This window comes from Scyliorhinus torazame, chromosome 3 (genome assembly GCF_047496885.1).
Source record: "Scyliorhinus torazame isolate Kashiwa2021f chromosome 3, sScyTor2.1, whole genome shotgun sequence".
NCBI classification, from domain to species: Eukaryota; Metazoa; Chordata; class Chondrichthyes; order Carcharhiniformes; family Scyliorhinidae; genus Scyliorhinus; species Scyliorhinus torazame.
The window spans coordinates 139,062,471-139,083,952 of record NC_092709.1 but is presented as its reverse complement, the minus strand read 5'-3'; the positions used below and the strand labels follow the sequence as shown (position 1 = coordinate 139,083,952).

Genomic DNA, 21,482 nt, shown 5'->3' with positions numbered 1-21,482 from the left:
CAGATTAGAAGGTAATAAAAAACCACGGTTACCGGAAAGGGGCCAGGCTGCAAAGTTGGAGCCTAAAGGCCATAAGAAACAAATACTTTGAATTATGCATTCAATGCCACGCTATGATATGGCAGCATGTTACAGTGCAATAAAAGGAGTGTTGATGGAACCACTCAAAATATCTCCCAAGATCTTCAGCAGGTCTTTGTTCACTGCTGAATGACCCTCTGCTCTGAATGTTTTTCAGATAATGAAAATATACATATTGGCCGCAATTTTTTCAAATAATTTTCTCCTCGGACTCAATTAAATTGAAAATCTGTTTCATTTTCTTCTTTTTTTTTACCTTTTCTGAGTTACCAAGCCAGGGCTCAGAGTGTGGGTCAGGGGCGAACCCCTAATCCAGCTCCTCGCCTGCTCCAAAAAGCTAATTCAAATTGAATCCAATTCATGGTCCCCACAAGAGAGACATACCAGGGGCGTAATTCTCCGGAAACGGCGCGATGTCCGCCGATTGGCGCCCAAAACGGCGCAAATCAGACGGGCATCGCACCGCCCCAAAGGTGCGGAATGCTCCGCATCTTGGGGTGGCCGAGCCCCAACTTTAAGGAGCTAGGCCCGCGCCGGACTAATTTCCGCCCCGCCCGCTGGCGGAAAAGTCCTTTGGTGCCCCGCCAGCTGGCACGGAAATGACATCTCTAGGCGGCGCATGCGCGGGAGCGTCAGCGGCCGCTGACAGCTTCCCACGCATGCGCAGTGGAGGGAGTCTCTTCTGCCTCCGCCATGGTGGAGACCGTGGCAGAGGCGGAAGGGAAAGAGTGCCCCCACGGCACAGGCCCGCCCGCGGATCGGTGGGCCCGATCGAGGGCCAGGCCACCGTGGGGCATCCCCCGGGGCCAGATCGCCCCGCGCCTCCCCCCAGGACCCCGGAGCCCGCCCACGCCGCCTTGTCCCGCCGGTAAGGTAGGTGGTTTAATTTATGCCGGCGGGACAGGCATTTTAGCGGCGGGACTTAGGCCCATCCGGGCCGGAGAATCGAGCAGGGGGGCCCGCCAACCGGCGTGGCGCGATTCCCGCCCCTGCCGAATCTCCGGTGCCGGAGACTTCGGCAACCGGCGGGGGCGGGATTCACGCCAGCCCCCGGCGATCCTCCGACCCGGCGGGGGGTCGGAGAATCTCGCCCCAGATCTGAACCAAAGGCTCAATCTACAGACACTTGATTTTCGCCAAAAGGCCGAGAAGCGATTGTTTCATTTTCTTTTAGCATGTGTGTTATTTCTACAGTCCGTGGCTAACTTCATGATAAAATCACTGCCAGCTAAGTGCCACTTTCCATCTATCTTTTGTTGAAGCTATGCTGTCAACCTTATTTAAAATGCTTTGTTAGTCATTCAGTTTGAGAAAATAGTGGAACAAGGAAGGTCATCCAATTTTTATATCACAAGGATATAGAATACAAATGGAATCATTTTTTATTCATTTACCGGATGTGGTTAGGCCAGCATTTATTATCCATTCCTTGTTGCCCTTCAGAAGGTGGTGGTGAGCTGCTTTCTTGAACCACTGCGGTCCCTGATGTATTATGATGTGATTTTTACATCATTGATGGTGTAGTGGTTATCAAATGAAAACAGACCTACCAAACACTCCTACTTTATCCTCTTCTCAAACAGTAGTCCCAGATTAATTAACTTCAGTGATGAATAAATATCTGTGAGGAGGACACCAGGGTAACTCCCCTGCTCTTTTTCAAATACTGCCATGGAATCTTTATACTATCAGAGAGAGACAGCCGGGCTCTCGGTTTAACACATTTGGAAGTGTCTCTAGCCTTGCAGCATTCCCTCAGTTCTGTACTAAATTGTCAGGCAAAATTAAGTGCTCAAGTCTCGGAATGGAGCCTGTACCCAACAATATTGAGAGTGAGCAAACACTAAAGTTGTAACTACATTTCCTTGAAGAATTCAACCAGGTTGGTAAGATATCAACTTTCCTAGAATTTTCCCCAGTATTCTTCCTTCAAAAGGTAAGGAGAGAAATAACCAAGCCTCCTAACGATTATCCGACTGAAAATCAGGGTGTGTGAGATACCCTCAATAACGACGCTTAGAGTGTAAACGGTAAAGAAGGCTTTATTAGACTAAGAACTATGCTAGAGCTGAGACATGTGCTGACTGCTGCACAGCCCATGAGGCAGCCCTTTATATATGGCTCACAGATGGGCGGAGCCAGAGGCGGAGTCCCCAGGGTTCCAAGCCCAGTCTTAAAGGGGTCATCACCTTACATGATGATAAGGCAGTAACCGTTCATCACATTCACCCCCTGTTTAAAAAGAGTCCAGCGGGGGTGAAGTGTCATCATAGGTCCATCCGTCTCGATGGCTGGATCGTCCTCATCGACCTCCTCAATTTGGGCGGTGGTGCGGTGGGCACGGACGTCCCGGTTGAAGGCACATCCGGGAGCACAGCTGTCGGAGCTTCGGTCCGGGTCGGGGCAGGGGGACTAGGCAGGGCCGGGGGTAGCGGTGCCGGCACCGGCGGGGTGTGTAAAGGGGGAGCGCAAGGGTCTGTGGTGGGGGATCCAGCGGGTGCCAGATCCCGGAGGGAAACCGTATCTTGCCTGCCGTCGGGGTACTCAACATAGGCGTGACTGGGGTTGGCGTGCAGCAGTCGGACCTTTTCGACCAGGGGGTCCGTTTTATGGCTCCTCGCGTGCCTCCGGAGAAGAATAGGTCCCGGAGCCATCAGCCAAGGTGGAAGCGAGACCCCGGAGGTAGACTTCCTGGGGAAGACAAACAATCGGTTGTGAGGGGTCTCATTCGTGGCCGTGCAGAGGAGTGACCTAATGGAGTGTCGGGCATCGGGTAGGACCTCCTGCCAGCGGGTGGTTGGGAGACTTCTCGACCGCAGGGCCAGAAGGACAGCCTTCCACACGGTCGCGTTCTCCCTCTCCACCTGCCCGTTTCCCCGCGGGTTATAACTGGTCGTTCTGCTCGAGGCGATGCCTTTGCTGAGCAGATACTGACGCAGTTCATCGCTCATGAACGGTGTACCCCGGTCGCAGTGGATATAAGCGGGGAAACCGAACAGGGTGAAGATGCTGTGCAGTGCCTTAATCACGGTGGCTGAGGTCATGTCGGGGCAGGGAATGGCGAATGGGAAACGGGAGAACTCATCGATCACGGTGAGGAAATAGGCATAACGATTGGTGGACGGGAGGGGCCCCTTGAAGTCCATGCTCAGTCGCTCAAAGGGACCCGAGGCCTTCACGAGCCGAACCTTGTCTGGCCGGTAGAAGTGCGGTTTGCACTCCGCACAGACTTGGCAGGCCCTGACCATGGCCTTGACCTCCTTGGTTGAGTAAGGTATGTTGCGGGACTTGATAAAATGGACGAGCCGGGTAACCCCTGGGTGACAGAGGTCATTGTGGGTGGCCTGCAGGCGGTCCTCCTGTGCGTTGGCGCATGTGCCGCGGGACAGGGCATCTGGAGGCTCGTTGAGCTCCCCTGGACGATACTTGATATCGTACGTGTAGGTGGAGAGTTCGATCCTCCACCTCAAAATTTTATCGTTTTTTATTTTGCCCTGTTGCGTGTTATCGAACGTATCGGCAACTGACCGGTGGTCGGTGACGAGGGTAAACCTCCTACCGGCGAGGTAGTGTCTCCAGCGCCGCACAGCCTCCACAATGGCTTGTGCCTCCTTTTCGACTGCAGAGTGTCGAACCTCGGAGGCGGTGAGGGTTCGGGAGAAGAATGCTACTGATCTGCCTTCCTGATTGAGGGTAGCAGCCAGAGCGATGTCTGATGCATCGGTCTCTACCTGGAAAGGGATGGTTTCGTCCACCGCGTGCATAGCGGCCTTGATGTTGTCGACCTTGATGCGGTTGAAGGCCAATTGAGCCTCAGCCGAGAGGGGAAAAATGGTGGACTTTATGAGTGAGCGGGCTTTGTCCGCATACTTGGGGACCCACTGGGCGTAATAAGAGAAAAGCCCCAAGCACCATTTGAGGGCCTTGAGGCTGCAGGGGAGAGGGAGTTCCTTAAGGGGGCGCATGGGGTCGGGACCTAGGACCCCGTCTTCCACGACATAGCCGAGGATGGCTAGCCGGGTGGTGTGAAAAACGCATTTGTCCTCGTTATAGGTCAGGTTAAGGGCTCGGGTGGTCTGGAGGAACTTTTTGAGGTTAGCGTCATGGTCCTGCTGTACATGGCCGCAGATGGTGACATTGTCCAAGTACGGGTATGTAGCCTGCAAACCGTACTGGTCCACCATTTGGTCCATCGCCCTTTGAAAGACGGAGACCCCATTTGTGACACCGAAGGGGACCCTGAGGAAGTGGAAGAGCCGGCCGGCTGCTTCGAAGGCAGTATAGGGGCGGTCTTTTGGTCGGATGAAGAGCTGGTGGTAGGCGGATTTGAGGTCGACCGTGGAAAAGACTCGGTATTGGACGATCCGATTTACCATTTCCGCGATGCGAGGAAGGAGGTACGCATCAAGCTGCGTGAATCGGTTTATGGTCTGGCTATAATCCACGACCATCCGTTTCTTCTCCCCGGACCGGACTACCACCACTTGCGCTCTCCAAGGGCTGTTGCTAGCCTCGATGACCCCCTCTCCCAGTAAGCGCTGGACCTCTGACTTGATAAAAGCCATATCTTGGGCACTGTAGCGCCGGCTCCTGGTGGCGACAGGCTTACAGTCGAGAGTGAGGTTCGCGAATAGCGAGGGGGGTGCGACTTTCAGTGTCGCAAGGCAGCATACCGTGAGGGGGGGCAAGGGTCCGCCGAACTTCAGTGTCAGACTTCGGTGGCTGCACTGGAAATCCAGACGAGCAGCATGGGGGCACAGAGGTGAGGGAGGATATAAAATTTGAAACGGGTGTATTTGGCGCCCTGGATCGAGAGATCTGCAATACAATACCCCTTGATTTGTACCGAGTGGGACCCGGATGCGAGGGCTATGGTTTGAGATGCGGGATGGGTGCATAGGGAGCAGCACCTTACCGTTTCAGGGTGGATAAAGCTCTCCGTGCTCCCGGAGTCGAAGAGGCATGCAGTGTCGTGCCCGTTGACCTGGACCTGCATCATGGAGTTCTGCGGGTGTTTTGGCCAAGTTTGGTCGAGGGTGATCGCACCCACTCGCGGGTAGTCGGAGTCCTCAGCAGAGTCGGACTCGTAAAATGGCCGCCGCCGCCGGTCGCACGTGTCAGGTCGAGAAGATGGCCACCGACAAGATGGCCGCTCCCATGATTCACACGAGGCTGATGACGCGTCAGAAGGGGGCGTGTCGGGTCGGTGCGCAGCAGCATTGCGAGGCCTGCGGGCCTGATTTTCGGGCCGACTATTCTTTGTTTTTCTGGCCCCTGGGTCTGGCCAGGCAGACCCTCGCAAAATGCCCTTTCTTCCCGCAGTCGTTGCAGATCGCAGAGTGGGCTGGGCAGCATGGGCGTGGGTGCTGGCCCTGCCCGCAGAAGTAGCACGGTGTGCCCTCATGGTGAGCGGGTCGCCGCGTGGCGCAGGCATGTAATATGGCTGAGTCTGAGGAAGTCCGGGGGGGGCTCGCAGAATCCGCGGGGTACGTACCCAAGTTATGTCGGGCCACCTCCAGCGAGGAGGCGAGCGTTAGCGTGTCCTGGAGGTCTTTTGCCCTGTTTTAGAGCAGCCGCTGCCGGATGTAGGTCGAGCGGATGCCGGACATGAAAGCGTCTCTGATGTGCAGGTTCATATGGACTTCCCCTGTCACATCCTGATGGTCACAGTCCCTAGCAAGTGCAGTGAGTTTCTCGACGAATTTGTCTAGCGATTGCCCCGAGCGCTGCCGGCAGGTAGAGAGCAGATGCCTGGCGTGTACCTCGTTGATGGGTTTGACAAACCGCTTGCGGAGTAACTCGACCGCCTCTTCATAAGTCGTCGCCTTTTCGAGCGTGGCGGAGATTCTATGACTCACCCGGGCGTGGAGTAGACGCAGCTTGCGTGACCCCAGGATGGGAGTCTCTGCGGAGTCCAGGTAGGCCTCGAAGCACCGGAGCCAGTATTAAAAAATGTCCTTTGCCTCCGGTGTCCGTGCTTCCAGATTGAGCTTCTCTGGTTTTAGGCCTGCGTCCATCCTGAATCTAGTTTAGTCTAATAAATTGAGGTACCCTCAATAACGACGCTTAGAGTGTAAACGGTAAAGAAGGCTTTATTAGACTAAGAACTATGCTAGAGCTGAGACATGTGCTGACTGCTGCATACCCATGAGGCAGCCCTTAATATATGACTCACAGATGGGCGGAGCCAGAGGCGGAGTCCCCAGGGTTCCAAGCCCGGTCTTAAAGGGGACATCACCTTACATGATGATAAGGCAGTAACCGTTCATCACAGTGTGAAAGGCAGTTAAGTATTAGACTGGGTTTAGTAGTGATGGTGTCCATGACTGAGTCGTCTACCAGACAGTCCTCTTGTCTCACAGCACAATTGGTTGCTGAAAATTGCGTTGGAAGTCGAAATGTCTTACGTTGGAACCAATTTTCCCATAGGAATAATATTATAAACGGGGAATTGGTTCCTGAACCAAAGCGCAACACCTTATTTTCACTGAATAGTGCAATTGTCAATGAGGGAATTGATTTGGTCAGATGGCTGTTCACTTTCTAACAACTGTGTTTGTGCCACCATGAACAGAGTTATAGAATAACCCCTTATTTGTTGTTTTGTAAATTTGCTTCACTCTCTAAGGTCTCTCAAATGCATTGTGAATTTCTCAGTGAAAGGTCATGGTCTCTTTTGTGGTAAAATGATTGGCGTGCATATTCTTTCTTGGTTCCTACATACAGGGAGATTGAATCAACCAACCATTATATAACCCATCCAATATTTTTTTTTTTAAATTTAGAGTACCCAATTGTTTTTTTTTTCCAATTAAGGGACAATCTAGCGTGGCAATCCACCTACCCTGCACATCTTTGGGTTGTGGGGGTGAGGCCCACGCAAACACGGGCAGAATATGCAAATTCCACACGGGCAGTGACCCGGGGCCTGGATCGAACTCGGGTCCTCGGTGCCGTGAGGCAGCAGTGCTAACCACTGCTCCACTGTGCCGCCCCCCACCCCCACCCCCCCCCCCTCCCATACAATAGTTATTCAAAGGACTCAAGTGGTTAAGTAAACTCAAGCCTTTTGTAAAACATGCATACGGCCCACCTACACTTTAAAAGACATTTCTATCAAGTATCTGAGAAATACTTTGTCCTTTCTGAGGTTGTGAAAGGCAGAACATAACAGCTGGCAAAGGCCAAATGTTTGCTGGTATGGCCTCATAAAGTCGAAACTGACAAGGTAAAGTCAGAACACATCAGAGGTGATTTTAAGCCCGGCTTTGCACTCCGCAGGATGGTCGATGCGCCGAAAACTCCAGGGAAAATGGCAAGAACCTCATTTAAATGTTTTGAATACATTTCCATGTAATTACACAGCCCCCCCCCCCCCCCCCCCCCTACATGATTCCCCCCTCAATGAATATTCAAACCTCAAAACGTGATAGTTATTTGAAGACGTGAAGTGTCTTCACGTCTTCAAATATCCCCCCGGGGGAAAGGGGCATGGGAGGGCACTCTCCCTTGGCACAGGTTGGCACACTGGCAGTGACAACCTGTGCCACAGAGCAGTTCCAGGTACAGAGCCAGGGGCAGGCCCTCTAGTGAGCGACAGGGGAGGGTGGGGGGGCGGCTGCCCATTAAGTGTGGTGGGGGGAGAGCGCTGAGGGCATTGAGGAGGGTACTTGATGGCATGTGAGGATATAGTGAGGGGGGACCTTGCAGGCAGTGGGGGTGAACTTGCAGACATGGTGAGGGGCAGCGGACTGTGAGTGTGGGGGGTGGGGGGGGGGGATCACCAGTGATAGTTCCGTGAAGGTGGATTAACAGGTCTGTTCTGATTGGGGCACCCTTTAAAGATGGTGCCCCGATCTCTGTGGAGCCGGTTAGCGGCTTAATCAGCAACCCCCCACCCCCGGCAGGGTTGTGGTGCAAACCACGGCCACTCATTTATTTTTCTCAGAAAGGCTCAATATTGTGAGAGAAAATTGGTCTATGCAGCCGGAGAGCTGCACGGTTTTCACTTTGAAAACATGGTAAGGTTCCGCCTGGTGTCAATTTCTAAACATTGTAAGTGCCATTTGTCACAACTTGAACGCTGCAAAGCCAAGCCTGCCAGTATATGAAGAATGGCCCCATGTGCTCACCTTGACAGAGCTTAATGCAGGGGTTCTCTGGGGGTCGCGTGATGTGATTATGGGAGTTGTGAGCTGCGAGACACCAATGTTGAATGCTAACAGCAATGAGGCTCCTTTAAATGCTCACTAGCCTTTTTAATAGTATGTGTGGCCTAATGGGCACATCGTTTGAGATCAGATTCACAGAATCACAGAATTTACGGTGCAGAAGGAGTCCATTCGGCCCATCGAGTCTGCACCGTCCCTTGGTGCACCTGCACCCTACTTAAGCCCACGCCTCCAATCTAACCCAGTAACCCCACCTATCCTTTTTGGACACTAAAGGCAATTTAGCATGGCCGATCCACCTAACTTGCTCATCTTTGGACTGTGGGAGGAAACCGGAGCACCCGGAGGAAACCCACGCAGACACAGGGAGAACGTACAGACTCCGCACAGACAGTGACCCAAGCCGGGAATCGAACCTGTGAAGCAACTGTGCTAACCACTGTGCTACCGTGCTGCCCTACTGCAGAAAATGGAAGTGAGTGACTTCCGGTGGCGTCCAAGAGCTGAGTGGTCGCACGTGACAGTGGCTTCCGTCTGGAAACTCTTTCTTGGATATTTTTGACCCAATGAATGGACACCAAACCTGGAAAAAAAATCATACCAATCTGACTCTCATCAACTACCCGTCTGGTTTGGGATGCCGGCGAACCACCAGACAGGAAGCAAGGGGAGCAAAAGTAGACAGAGTTAAAGCCCAGCATCGGAGCCAATGACAACACAAATCTGAACACGCAGAGTTGTTGACACCAGCCCAGTCTTCGACGGAGTGGCGGATGGAGTTCATCTCAACAGAGCTCCAAAAGCATAGGGAGGCAGTAAAGGAGGACCTAATGTTGGTGAAGAAGATGGCAATCATAGAATTCCTAAAGTGCAGAAGGAGGTTATTTGGCCCATCGGTGTGCTTCGACCCTCTGAAAGGGCAACCTACCTAGGGTCCGGCCCTCACCCTATCCCCGTAACCCAGCAATCCCACCTAACCTTTTCGACACTAAAGAGAAATTTACAATGGCCAAACCACCTAACCTGCACATCTTTGGACTGTGGAAGGAAACTGGAGCATCCAGAGGAAACCCACGTAGACACGGGAGAGAGAGTGCAAACTTCATTCAGACAATCACACGAGGCCGGAATTGAACTTAGGTCCCTGGCGTTGTGAGGCAGAAGTGCTAACCCACTGTGCCACCGTGCTGCCTCAATTGAGGCTGCGCTGGCTTCCATAAGTGGATCGATGGACAGGGTGGAGCGATGGCTGGAGGCCCAAGGAGCGACAATTTGTGAAGTGGAAAAGGCGGTCACCGAATAGGACAAATAACTCGTCTCACTTGCAGCCGAAATAATGAGGTTGGGGGTGACCCAAACATCTCTGAAAGCCAGAATAGCTGACCAGGAGAACCGTTCTTGGCACCAGAACCTCCGGATCATTGGGCTACCAGAGGGGGGCTGGAGTACAGCAGTCGGTTCCATGCCCGGCGCAAACCTCGATTTTGGCCAGACTCCCGTTTCCACGCCCGATCGTGATCCGCATTGACGGTGTCATGGGGCGGAGAATCCAGGCCTTCACCACCCGGACACGACCCCCTCTCCTCCACCACCCCCACACCTCCTGCTCCACTACTACCACCCCCACATCCCCTCTTCACCACCAACTGTCCTCACCCCTCCAGCCCATACAGCCGCAATGCATTCCCAGGGCTATTGCGATAAGGAGAAGGCTGCCATTGCTGGTTGAATTCCAATATCCATTGTGTGCAGGGTGAAAGGCCGACATGTTAGCATGGTGCGTACCCCCGTTCGCAACCAGGTCCAATGGGCGACATAGTGACCCTGGTCGGTACTGCGGACCCTACCCCACATGTCCCCTCTGCCCCCCCCCCCCCTCTCCGCAACCCTGGCCCCGTCGTGCCAGGCATCATGGGGACCTCTGACCCTCGCACCAGTTCCTTCTGCCAAGGTGACGCTGCCCATGTCAGGGGTACGCTCCATGACCCCTGTCCGGTGCCCCCCTTTAGTGGTTATTGTGGTAGTTGCCATTGGGTGGGCCACACGATGCCCCGCTGGCGCATGGCGGCTGATCTGGGGGGGGGGGGGGAGGGGGGGGAGGGGAGTGGTTTAACGGAGAGTCGGGTGTGGGGGAGGTGGGGACATCCATAAAGCCGATATCACTCTGCAGACCTACTGGCCAAGGTGGGTGGTCAATAGGGTGCGCAGCAAGATGGCTGCCTTGCAGGCCACGGCAATGGCAGTCCGTGCCTGGAGACCCCGATCCCATGGGTGAGGGTCACCCCGGATTCACGGCCCATTACCTGGTCACCCCCCGCCAGCCAGCCAGTCAGGACCGGCACCCACACTCGCATCTCTATGAGTCCTACCTCCTCCCTCATCGGCCACGGCGCCTGTTCCCCAATTTTTAAAACCACAAATGAACCTCACCATCAGGAATTCCCCCGGCAGAAGCGGGGGATCCTGGAGGCCCCATGGAATACCAGGTCATGCCCACTAATGATATGCGAAAGGTACATTGCCATCGCTGTTGAGGCACAGGGGAATTGTGATTTGGTGTGAACCCATCGCCCGCCACGATTTCTGCATCAGCTATCGGAGAATCCCGCCCATGGGGTGCAATTTCACGGGGAAAAACAGAGTCCTGTTTAGGGCGCGTTTAGCGAGGTGTTTATCGCCCTGCAGCTGACCCCACTATCAAATGGGTCTCTGTTTTTTTTGGGCTCGGGCAAGGAACCCAAGTGCAGCTGAGGCTGCACTTACCTAGTTTCCTGCACTGACGAGCTTCCCCCACCCCCCCCGCCCGACTCCCCACCGTGGCCTCCGGATCCCCCCCCCCCCAAAAAAAAAACCCACACCTGTTAGGGGGTCCTTGAGCACCCCTTCTCCCTCACCCCACAACACAAGGGCAGGAAAAATTGAACTGCTCAAAATTGGACATTGTGAGGTGCTGTTGGCCATGAGCAGCAGCAGAATTGTTCATCTCCACAATCAGTAACACTGCCTTACATATCGCTCGCTCTCAGAATACCTTCCAGTCACACACCACTGATTTACATATACATCGCCACTACTTCATTGTCAGAGAATCAAAATCCTGGAACTTTTTATCTAACTGCTCTGTGGGAGTACTTTCTGTACACGGACTGCAATGGGTGAAGATGGTGGCTCAGCACCACCTTCTCAAGTTCAATTAAATGCTGACCTGGCCAGCGCCGTCTGCATCCGGAGAGGAAATCTGTTACACCTCATCATGGTAGGAACAAGTCACTTAGTCTCTTGAGCTCATTCTGTCATGCAATGAAGTCAAAGCTGATCTGTGACCTAAACTCCATCTACATGCCTTTTCCCCATTTCCTTCATACCTTTATTGACCAAATATCTCTCAATCTCGGATTTAGAATTAACAATTTATCTCGCACCAATTTGTATTGTGCAAGAGAATTCAACCCAGAGAATGTGGGGAAGAATAGATAATACAATATATGGTGGTTTATAAGTCGACCCCAGTTTTTTGCTATCAAAGTGCATGTTTCGGCCTACACTCGGTGTATAAGTCAGTATCCCCATTTTTCAGCTAATAAATTCATGTTTAGAGCTATACTCACATGAGGAGTTGGCCTGAATTTTCCAGCTGAGAGATACATCTTTAGAATCATACACTTATAACTGATAAGTAGGCGCATGGGATCAGGCAGGCAATGGAGGTTATGTTGTCAGAAAGATGTGTGGAAGTTTAAGACACCCCCACACAGAGCAGACCATGCATGCTGAGCCGATGATCAGAAATGGGTCCTCCGGGACCAACACGAGTGGTTCACATTTTGTACTTGGTGTATAAGCTGACCCCCATTTTGGAAGGCCTGAGGCTGCAATGGTCAAATTATACAGTGCCATGTATGGTATTTTGGGATTGTAAATAGGCTCCAGTCTACTCACAATCTTAAACACAATCTACACTCTATGCTCATACCTTTGTTTTGACTGTATTTCAATTGGCTTGTGGTGGTTTGTAATAGGAGCAGTATTCATGCGACCAAGGGTTGTCAGAAGTGTCTGGTTATAAGTTACAAGACCCTAAAGTGAGTTACATAACCTCATAAACTATGAAAAAGAAGCTCAGTGGAATGGTTTATAAAAATAGCCTGAACTTCTGTTTTCACGCATGGTTCTTTTTTTAATAAATGAAGCCTCACAGTAACATACCCCCTGGGGCCCAGTGTTTGTTTTTTCAGTACATTGTGCAGACGTACTTGGAGCTGGTGAACATGGGTCACTTCTTTCATCGCTTCAAGCATGGTTGGCCTGGCCAGCTCCCCAGGTAGGTGCGGGCACATGCCTAGATCTCCTGGGACCTGATGATGTGGCACTTCCAGGTGGGCAGCCTGTTCATTCTGTGATTCTAGGCTATGTTTGTTAGTTCGGGCATGATCTACTGGCCATCTCCCTCCCGAACTGGGGCATGACATGGCTGGTAGATGCCGGGAGAGGCCCCTTGTAGGATTTACCCAGCTCACCACAACTTGAGAGATCTAACGGCATAACTTTAATATGCGCCCGACTGATCTACCAGAGGTTTTTGGGATCTAACCCCTTCGCCTTGGAGACCTGAGACAAGCGCCGTTCGATACTGGTCCCGACAAACGGGGAACAGGCGGGACTGCACTTGAGGTGGTCTCTCAGGGATCAGGGGCCTCCCTGGGTGGTTGGTCTCTGCGCAGGGTGCCAAACGCTGGCACCTTGACACTGCTAGCCTGACACCCTGCAGTGCCACCTGGGTGCCAGCCTGGTGGTGCCAGGCTGTCATTTTGCCCATTCTGGGGATCAGGCCGGGGGTGCCCTGCCCTTATGGGGTGAGGGGGGGAGAGGTAAGTTGGGGCATTGGGAATGTCTGGGGGTTTACGGCAGGGGGATTTGAGAGGTTGGGGAACCATTTAAAAATGGCGTCCCGATCGCCTCCTGCACTGAGGAGTTCCGGTGAGCAGAGCTTATCAATACAGGAAATTCAACTGAGTGCAGCCACGGGGGGCGTTCCCCGCTGGACTACCAAAGACAACCAGAGTGCCGTGAGACAGTGGGGTGGCTCCCGCCGCTTGTAGTGCTGCGAACAACCCTTCAATTCCCGCTCAGAACAGATATTGGTTTTTCTTTGGTAAGACCACGCCAGTAGTTTTATCTTGTTCAGGTCTGGGATTTGAAAATTTAAAAATAGCTGTGTATGCTGTTGCCTTATTGATGAATAACTCCTAAATCAGAAGGCCAAGAAAAGGGCTGATGTCTTGGCCATCGCCTCTCTGATTACCCACCGATGAATCCTGCTTGGGTAGAGATTGACGGTTCCACCGAGGGCCCCACATGGTTGGGGGACGTAGCAGAATTATTGCGACTAGAAAAAATCAAATATGCCCTTTAGGGGTCAGAAGAAGGATTTTGCTCAAGGTGGAGGCCGTTCTTCCCTGTCTTTAAAGATCTGTTTGTTGCCAGCAATTGTACGGAGGGCGGGGGGGCTGGGTGGAAGGGGCAATAGGGTGGGGGAGGGGTTATAATAGTTTGTAAAACCAAAAAAATGACAAACTGTTGGTAATATAGCTGAGTACTTTTTATATGATTGTGAAATATTTTAGAATTCCCGAAGATGTGCTCCCGAGCAGATTTTCATATGCTCAGTAAGATTGTCTATTTCCATCTCCGTAACATGTTTTTTAAAAATTTAGAGTACCCAATTATTATTTTTTTTCTCCAATTAAGGGGCAATTTAGCGTGGCCAATCCACCCAACCTGCACATCGTTGGGTTGTGGGGGTGAAACCCACGCAGACATGGGGAGAATGTGCAAACTCCACACGGACAGTGACCCAGGGCTGTGATTCGAACCCGGGTCCTCAGCGCCGCAGTCCCAGTGCTAACCACTGCGCCGCAAGCCGCCCTCCATCTCCGTAACATTGCCCAAATTCACCTCTGCCTCATTTTGTTGCTGCTGAAAACGTCATTACTGATTTTTGTTACTTCTAGGTTTGACTATTCTAATAAATGTCACCCCACAGTCCCAGGGGCCACACTCTCCTTTTGAAAGAGAGCTGACAGGAGGGCAGCATTGTAGCACAGTGGTTAGCACAATTGCTTTACAGCTCCAGCTGTATGTCATAACTTGCAGCAAGTCCGGTTCAGCAATGTCTGTTTTTTAAAAAATTTCATTTTGGTTTTCAAATCCGTCCAAAGCCCTGTGCCTCACTATCTCTATTATCTCCTCCATCTCCACAGCCCTCGGAGATATCCGCGCCTTTAATTCTGGCCTCTTGAACATCCATGATTTTAATCACTCCACCTTGATTGCTTGCCAGCAGTTGCCTAAGCCCTAAGCTCTGGTATGCCCTTACTACACCTCTCTGCCTCTCTGCTTCACTTTCCTCCATTAAGACAGTCTTTAAATCCCACCTCTTTGACCATGCTCCACTCTCTATTGAGGATCCACTCTCTATTTAACAATACATAATGGCATCCAACCCTTTGGAGGAAATCAGGAGTATCTACACATATTCACCATATGTGGGTTTTCTTAACTACTGGCACATTAACGGCGGAACTAAGTAGGAATGTTGTACAGCTGTCAGTATGACTTGGAATAACACAGATCCAGGGATTAACTACTGCATCTCAGTGATTTTTTAAAAAAGTTTCCATTTAAGGGGCAATTTAATGTGGCCAATCCACCTATCCTACACATCTTTGGGCTGTGGAGGTGAGACCCACGCAAACATGGGGAGAATGTGCAAACCCCACACGGACAGTGACCCAGGCCGGGATCGAACCCGTGTCCTCAGCGCTGTGAGGCAACAGTGCTAATCACTGCATCACCATGCCACCCCTCATCTCAGTATTGTTGACATAAATGAAATCCATCCGGATCTGGTGGCTTGGAATAGGGTTTTCACTTCCCATTTAACATGCTGCACTGGTAAAATTGGTCAATTGAGGGTACAACAATTTGCCCCAGAATATTTACAGCCAACCAGTTGAAATCACCAAGCTTACCTCCACCAAAAGGAGCCCATATCACTCTGCGAATAGTCTTCACCCAATCTTCCATATCATTCTGTGCACTAGCCATGAGGAGATATGTTTCATGATTGGCAGTCATCCGATCACGATCTCCACCTAGAAGACACAATACATCAGTGATATTCCACAGAAAACTATTCGAATGACCTATATAGTAATTCTTGATCCTAGCTTTTGTATTTTTATTCCTTTAGGGTTTTCCTCTGTTATACGTCAGCAGGGTGAATGAATCTGCTAGCCGGAACCCGTCACTGTCTCTGGTAAACAGCCTGTTAATCAGCTCACAAGAGAAAAAAGGGTTGTGACTGCCGCTAAGATCTGAAACACATTGAGAACTGCTGGGAGAAGCTTTTGCCACAGGCTGCTCCTTGACTAAGATGCCGTGTCACCATGACGTCCTGTCAATAGTGGTGAACCACTTCAATATGTCTATGTCTGAGTTAAAAGTTAGGAGTGTGCATTTTGACCACAATTTCCTTTCCTTCTCTCTTCAAAATGCTGCTTCTTAGTGGGTTACGACACCCAAAGCCATCCAGTGCTACAACCAAGTGACTACTCCTCCAATGTGAGCTTAGAGGGTGAACTATTTGACATGACATCAATGGTGACACAGCATGTTGTTCAGGGAGCAGAAATGCTTCCTTCCACCAGCTGTTCCTGACATATATTTGATCTGAACTGCAATCGGAGTCCTGATTTTCCTTATGAACTGGCTAACTGTTTGACTGTGAGGGCCAGGACTGACTACAATACTGCCCTCTTCATATTCTCACATTTGCACTTTCCAGCAGGACACACTGTAGAACAACCAGAAAGCGATTTGTTCTTCACCCTAATAATGGTGCATTTACATCATCAGTTTCTCTCCCAATTACAGACCCAACTGAGTAAGATGCAAGATGTGGGGCCTATGCTTAGGTTAACTGTTTGCACATTTGAAAGAAAACTATGAGATACTTGGTATCTCCAGCCCTGGCTTCCTTTGCAGCTTCAGTCTGCCATAAATTACAGATCAGATCGCTGTAGCCTGCATTCTCACCCGGCCCACATCTCCCTCACATCTTTCCTTCCCGAGTGCCATAGTCAGCCTGCACAGCTCCTCGATTTTCAGATTTTCGCCTTAAATTTCATCAGTGGTTTCACCTCTCCCCATTCAATGATCTTATCCCTCGCTGCACACACATTCTTCTCATCCACCACCACAATATACCTTGCTGCCTCTTCTGTCCACACCACCACTGGCATTTACTCATCACCCCACAATGAGATCCCACGCCCGAAACACCTCTCCCTTTGTATCTCCCATCCTCTTTCTCTGTCTCCAGAAGCCTCAGGAAGACCCTTCTCTTCACCTGATCTTCCACTCCCTCCCAACTTCAGTGCCATTTTCTGTTAGCTGTCCTGAAAAAACTTCTCTGAGGCATCTCAGGATGTAAGTGTTGTGACAGAGATAGATGGCAGCTGTCACCATGGAAGTGTCAGAAGCTGGTTTCAGTGTCTCAGCCCTGCTTACAATCCAAACTTGGGCAAGTAACTGGCTTGCACCTTGTAAAGAGAATAAAATAGTTGGTGACAGTAAGCCCCTACCAGAGGTCTGGAAATTGTCAAAGTTGGTGGAAGATATAGTTCAGGTGCCATTTGCGCATGATACATATTGCTAAATTGCTCATTTATGTCATGACGTGCTTCGAAAGGTTAGTCATGGCACGAATCAACTCTAGCCTCCCGGATTGCCTTTATCCACTACAGTTCACCTACCGCTGCAACAGGTCCACAGCAGACGCCATCTCCATGGCCCTGCACCCTACCCTGGAACACCTAGATAACAAAGACACCTATGTCAGACACCAATTTATCGACTACAGCTCAGCCTCGGCTCCTCCCTCTGCGACTGGATCCTGAACTTTCTAAGCCACAGGTTACAATCAGTAAAGATAGGCAACAACACCTCCTCCACGATCATCCTCAACACCGGTGCCCCACAAGGCTGTGTCCTCAGCCCCCTACTATACTCCTTATACACCTATGACTGTGTGGCCAAATTCCCCTTCAACTTGATTTTCAAATTTGCTGATGACACCACCGTAGTGGGTCGGATTTCAAACAATGACGAGACAGAGTACAGGAATGAGTTCGAGAATCTGGTGAACTGGTGCGACGACAATAATCACTCCCTCAATGTCAACAAAACGAAGGAGATTGCCATCGACTTCAGGAAGCGTAGTGGAGTACACGCCCGTCTACATCAATGGGAACGAAGTAGAAAGGGTCAAGCGTTTCATGTTTTTAGGTGTACAGATCACCAACAGCCTGTCCTGGTCCCCCCCCCCCCCCCCCCCCCCCCCCCCCCCCCCCATGCCGACTCTACAGTTAAGAAAGCCCACCAACGACTCTACTTTCTCAGAAGACTAAGGAAATTTGGCATGTCAGCTACGACCCTCACCAACTTCTATAGATGCACCATAGAAAGCATTCTTTCTGGGTGTATCACAGCTTGGTATGGAACCTGCTCTGCCCAAGACCACAGGAAACTACAAAAGGTTGTGAATGTAGCCCAGTCCATCACCAGCCTCCCATCCATTGACTGTATCTATAATTCCAGCTGCCTCAGAAAGGCAGCCAGCATAATTAAGGACCCCACGCATCCGGACATACTCTCTTCCACCTTCTTCCGTCAGGAAAAAGATACCAAAGTTTGAGGTCACGTACTAACCGACTCAAGAACAGCTTCTTCCCTACTGCCATAAGACTTTTGAATGGACCTACCTCGTATTAAGTTGATCTTTTCTCTACACCTTGCTATAACTGTAACATTATATTCTGCAGTCTCTCCTTCCTTCCCTATGTACGGAAAGCATTGTTTGTACAGCATGCAAGAAACAATACTTTTCACTGTATACTGATACATGTGACAATAATAAACCAAATCAAATCAAAGAGTTGCATACAAAAAATTGACAATATTGGATCCAAAATCTCTACTATTAGAGTGGATCTTGACTTCATAAGATAGCGTGAATTGAACTGTTTTACAGTTCTCTAGATTTGTATTTCCAGTTGATTCAATCTTTGAACAGTGAAGTCAAATTCAACCTTTGTCTTCCGCTGAGTTTTTGGAAACAATTTATTTGGAGTGTTTGCTTTTCATATTAAAAACAACAATTGGGCTTCTTGTCCAACAGAAACCTTCTCTGATTCAGAAAAAGGACAAATGCATCCAAAATAAACTCAAGTTATTATACTGAGTCATAACTTACATAATTGACAATCAATGGCCTTACCATCACTGAATCCTCCACTACCAACATCCTAGGGGTTACCATTGACCAGAAACTGAACTGGGCTTGCCATGTAAACACTGTGGTCAAAGACTAGGAATCCTGCAGCTCGCCTCCCTACCCCCGACAGCCTGTCCACCATCTACAAGGCACAAGTAATGAAATGCTCTCCACTAGCCTGGATAAGCGCAGCTCCAACAACACTCAGACACTTGACACCATCCAGGACAAAGCAGCCCGTTTGATTGCTCCTCCTTCCACAAACATTCAATCTCTCCACCACCAATGCACAATAACAGCAGTGTACCATCTACAAGATGCACTGGAGGATCTCACCAATGTTCCTTAGGCAGCACCTTCCAAACCCAAAACCACTATCATCTAGAAGAACAAGTTCAGCAGCTAAACATGGGAACACCACCACCTGCAAATTCCCCTCCAAATCACGCACCATCCTGACTTGGACATACATCGTCGTTACTTCACTGTCGCTGGGCCATGATCCTGGAACTCCCTTCCTAACAGCAGTGAGTATGCCTATACCACATGAACTACAGCAGTCCAAGAAGGCAGCTCACCACCTCCTTCTCAAGGGTGACTAGGGATGGGCAATAAATGCTGGCCTTGCCATACATTAATTTCAAAACACTACAATTTAGCTTTGACTAAATGACCTGCGCAACAAGCTTTTATTTTGAGCAATACTTTCATTCAAACATCAATGGATTTGATAGGTCTATTGAAACCCATTTTAAACTCGCAGCATTCACACAAGCTATGTTCCCATTCAGACTGAGTGGAAATCAAAAAGGCAGGAGCACAGTCCCAGTGGAAAATATTTACAAGGAACTTTCCAGCAGGTGCTTGGCAGGAGCAAATGACACCCAATTTCCTTGTCCTCAAGTGTTACCTTCAGCACCAAGTGAAAAATGTATCTTGGCCTGGTTGATACTAGACCACTTCTACACTCATATAGCACGAATGTTAAACATTAGACAAATTGTATGCATATGCTTTTCAATCACAAGGTATATGGCTGACATAGCAACTTACACCAGACACAGCACTGTTGTTAAATATGGCAAATGCAGCAGATGGTTAAATGTCGCTTTTTACGTCTTATTTTCTTTCTCGAGTGCATTTTGGCTCATCTCTTTTGAAAACCCATCTGGGATTTGTGAGTACTCTCACTTGACGATTGCTATAAAGGTACATTATCGATTGCTATAAAGGCACGTTATCCAGGCATTCTTATCAGCAATGAAAGAAATATTCAGTTGGTGACAGACAATCATCAATATAAACATGCTGTGTATGTGTTTGCATTTACAAGAAGTTTGTGTGTGTGTATTTTTGAGGAGATGTGGGGTGCTTATGTGTGGGTGTGTATCTGTGAATAGTATGGTGTGCGATAGAAATGTGATGCATTTTACATGAACAACTATACCAGTCTAGACATTGTTGTGAAAGCAAAAAAATGCAGTAAACACTCAGGCTTGTTTAGACCGTCGATTAGATTATCTGATCATTGCTTCCTACACTTGCTCAAAACAATACCTTTAAATTTCACAAGCAAGAAAGATTTCTTAAACAAGATGCTTGATTTACAAGATGGTTGATTTTTTTAAAAAATATTCATTCATTCATGGGATGTGGGTGTCTCTGGCTGGGTCAGCATTTAATGCCCAGCCCTGAGGGCAATTAAAATGTCAACCACATTACTGTGGATCTGGAGTCACATGTAGACCAGATCAGGCAAGGATGACAGATTTCCTTCCCAAACAGACATTGGTGAACAATATGGGTTTTTACAACTATCAACAGTGGCTTCATGGCCATCATTAGAAACTTTAATGCCAAATTTCACCAACTGCTGTGATGGGATTCGAACCCCAGTCCTCCGAGCATGATCCTGGGTGCGTGGATTACTGGTCCAGTGACTATACCACTACGCCACTGCCTCCTTGATATCCTTGCTTTTTGACATTAATGGGGGTCCCTCTCTACATTGAGCTACAACAGCTTCACCAACAGGAGATAGGGGCGCGATTCTCCAAAATGGAGACAAAGTCCCGACGCCGGAGTGAAAATCGGAGTGTTTCACTCCGGCGTCGGAGCCTGCTCCCAGCCCCTTATTCTCCCCCCCCCGGGGGGCTAGGAGCGGCGTCGCGTATTTTACGCGCGCTGGGCCTTGGCGCCGCGTAAAAAGCGGCGCCGTATCAATGACACGGCCGGCGGCGTGTAAATGATGTCACCCGCGCATACGCGGGTTGCCGTCCTCCCCGAGGCCGCCCCGCAAGAAGATGGCAGATGGATCATGCGGGGGGGGGGGGGGGCGGAGGAAAGGAGGTCCTCCTTTAGTGAGGCCAGCCCTCCGATTGGTGGGCACCGATCGTGGGCCAGACCCCATCGGAGGCCCTCCCTCGGTGCAGGAACCCCCCTTCTCCCCCCCACAGGCCGCTCCCCCAGCGTCCCCGCCGGCAGCGACCAGATGTGGACAGCGCCGGTGGGAACCTGTCGTGGTGGGGCGGTCACTCGGCCCATCCAGGCAGGAGAATCGCCGCTCGCCTTTTGCAAACGGCGAGCGGCAATTCTCCGAGCGGCCAGGCGTGATTCCCGCGTCGCTGGTTTGGGGGGGGTGGGAGAATCGCATGCGGGTGTCGCAGTGGCGTGGCGAGACTCCCACCCAGCGTGGAGGGAATGGGTGGGGAGGAGAATTCCACCCAGGATTTCACTGGCGGTCTACTGAAACATGCAGACAGTAACCTCAGATCACTGGTTCAGGTAATCTGAAAACATGGCTGCCAGTTTTTGAGTCTGGTGTGGATTCTCCCACTTGTGTTCTATAATATGGGTTTTACTCACAATCTGAAACTTCGAACAGTGCAATACTG

The 21,482-nt window shown here is 50.4% G+C and overlaps 1 protein-coding gene across 1 annotated transcript in view; it reads right to left on the bottom strand.

Moving 5' to 3' along the window:
• Positions 1–21,482, bottom strand: part of arhgap24 (Rho GTPase activating protein 24) — a 606,798-nt gene that overhangs the window by 109,950 nt on the left and 475,366 nt on the right. Inside the window, exon 4 of the mRNA XM_072496252.1 lies at positions 15,284–15,406. Within this exon, the coding sequence (XP_072352353.1) occupies positions 15,284–15,406 (123 nt within the window). The remainder of the gene's footprint in view (positions 1–15,283; positions 15,407–21,482) is intronic.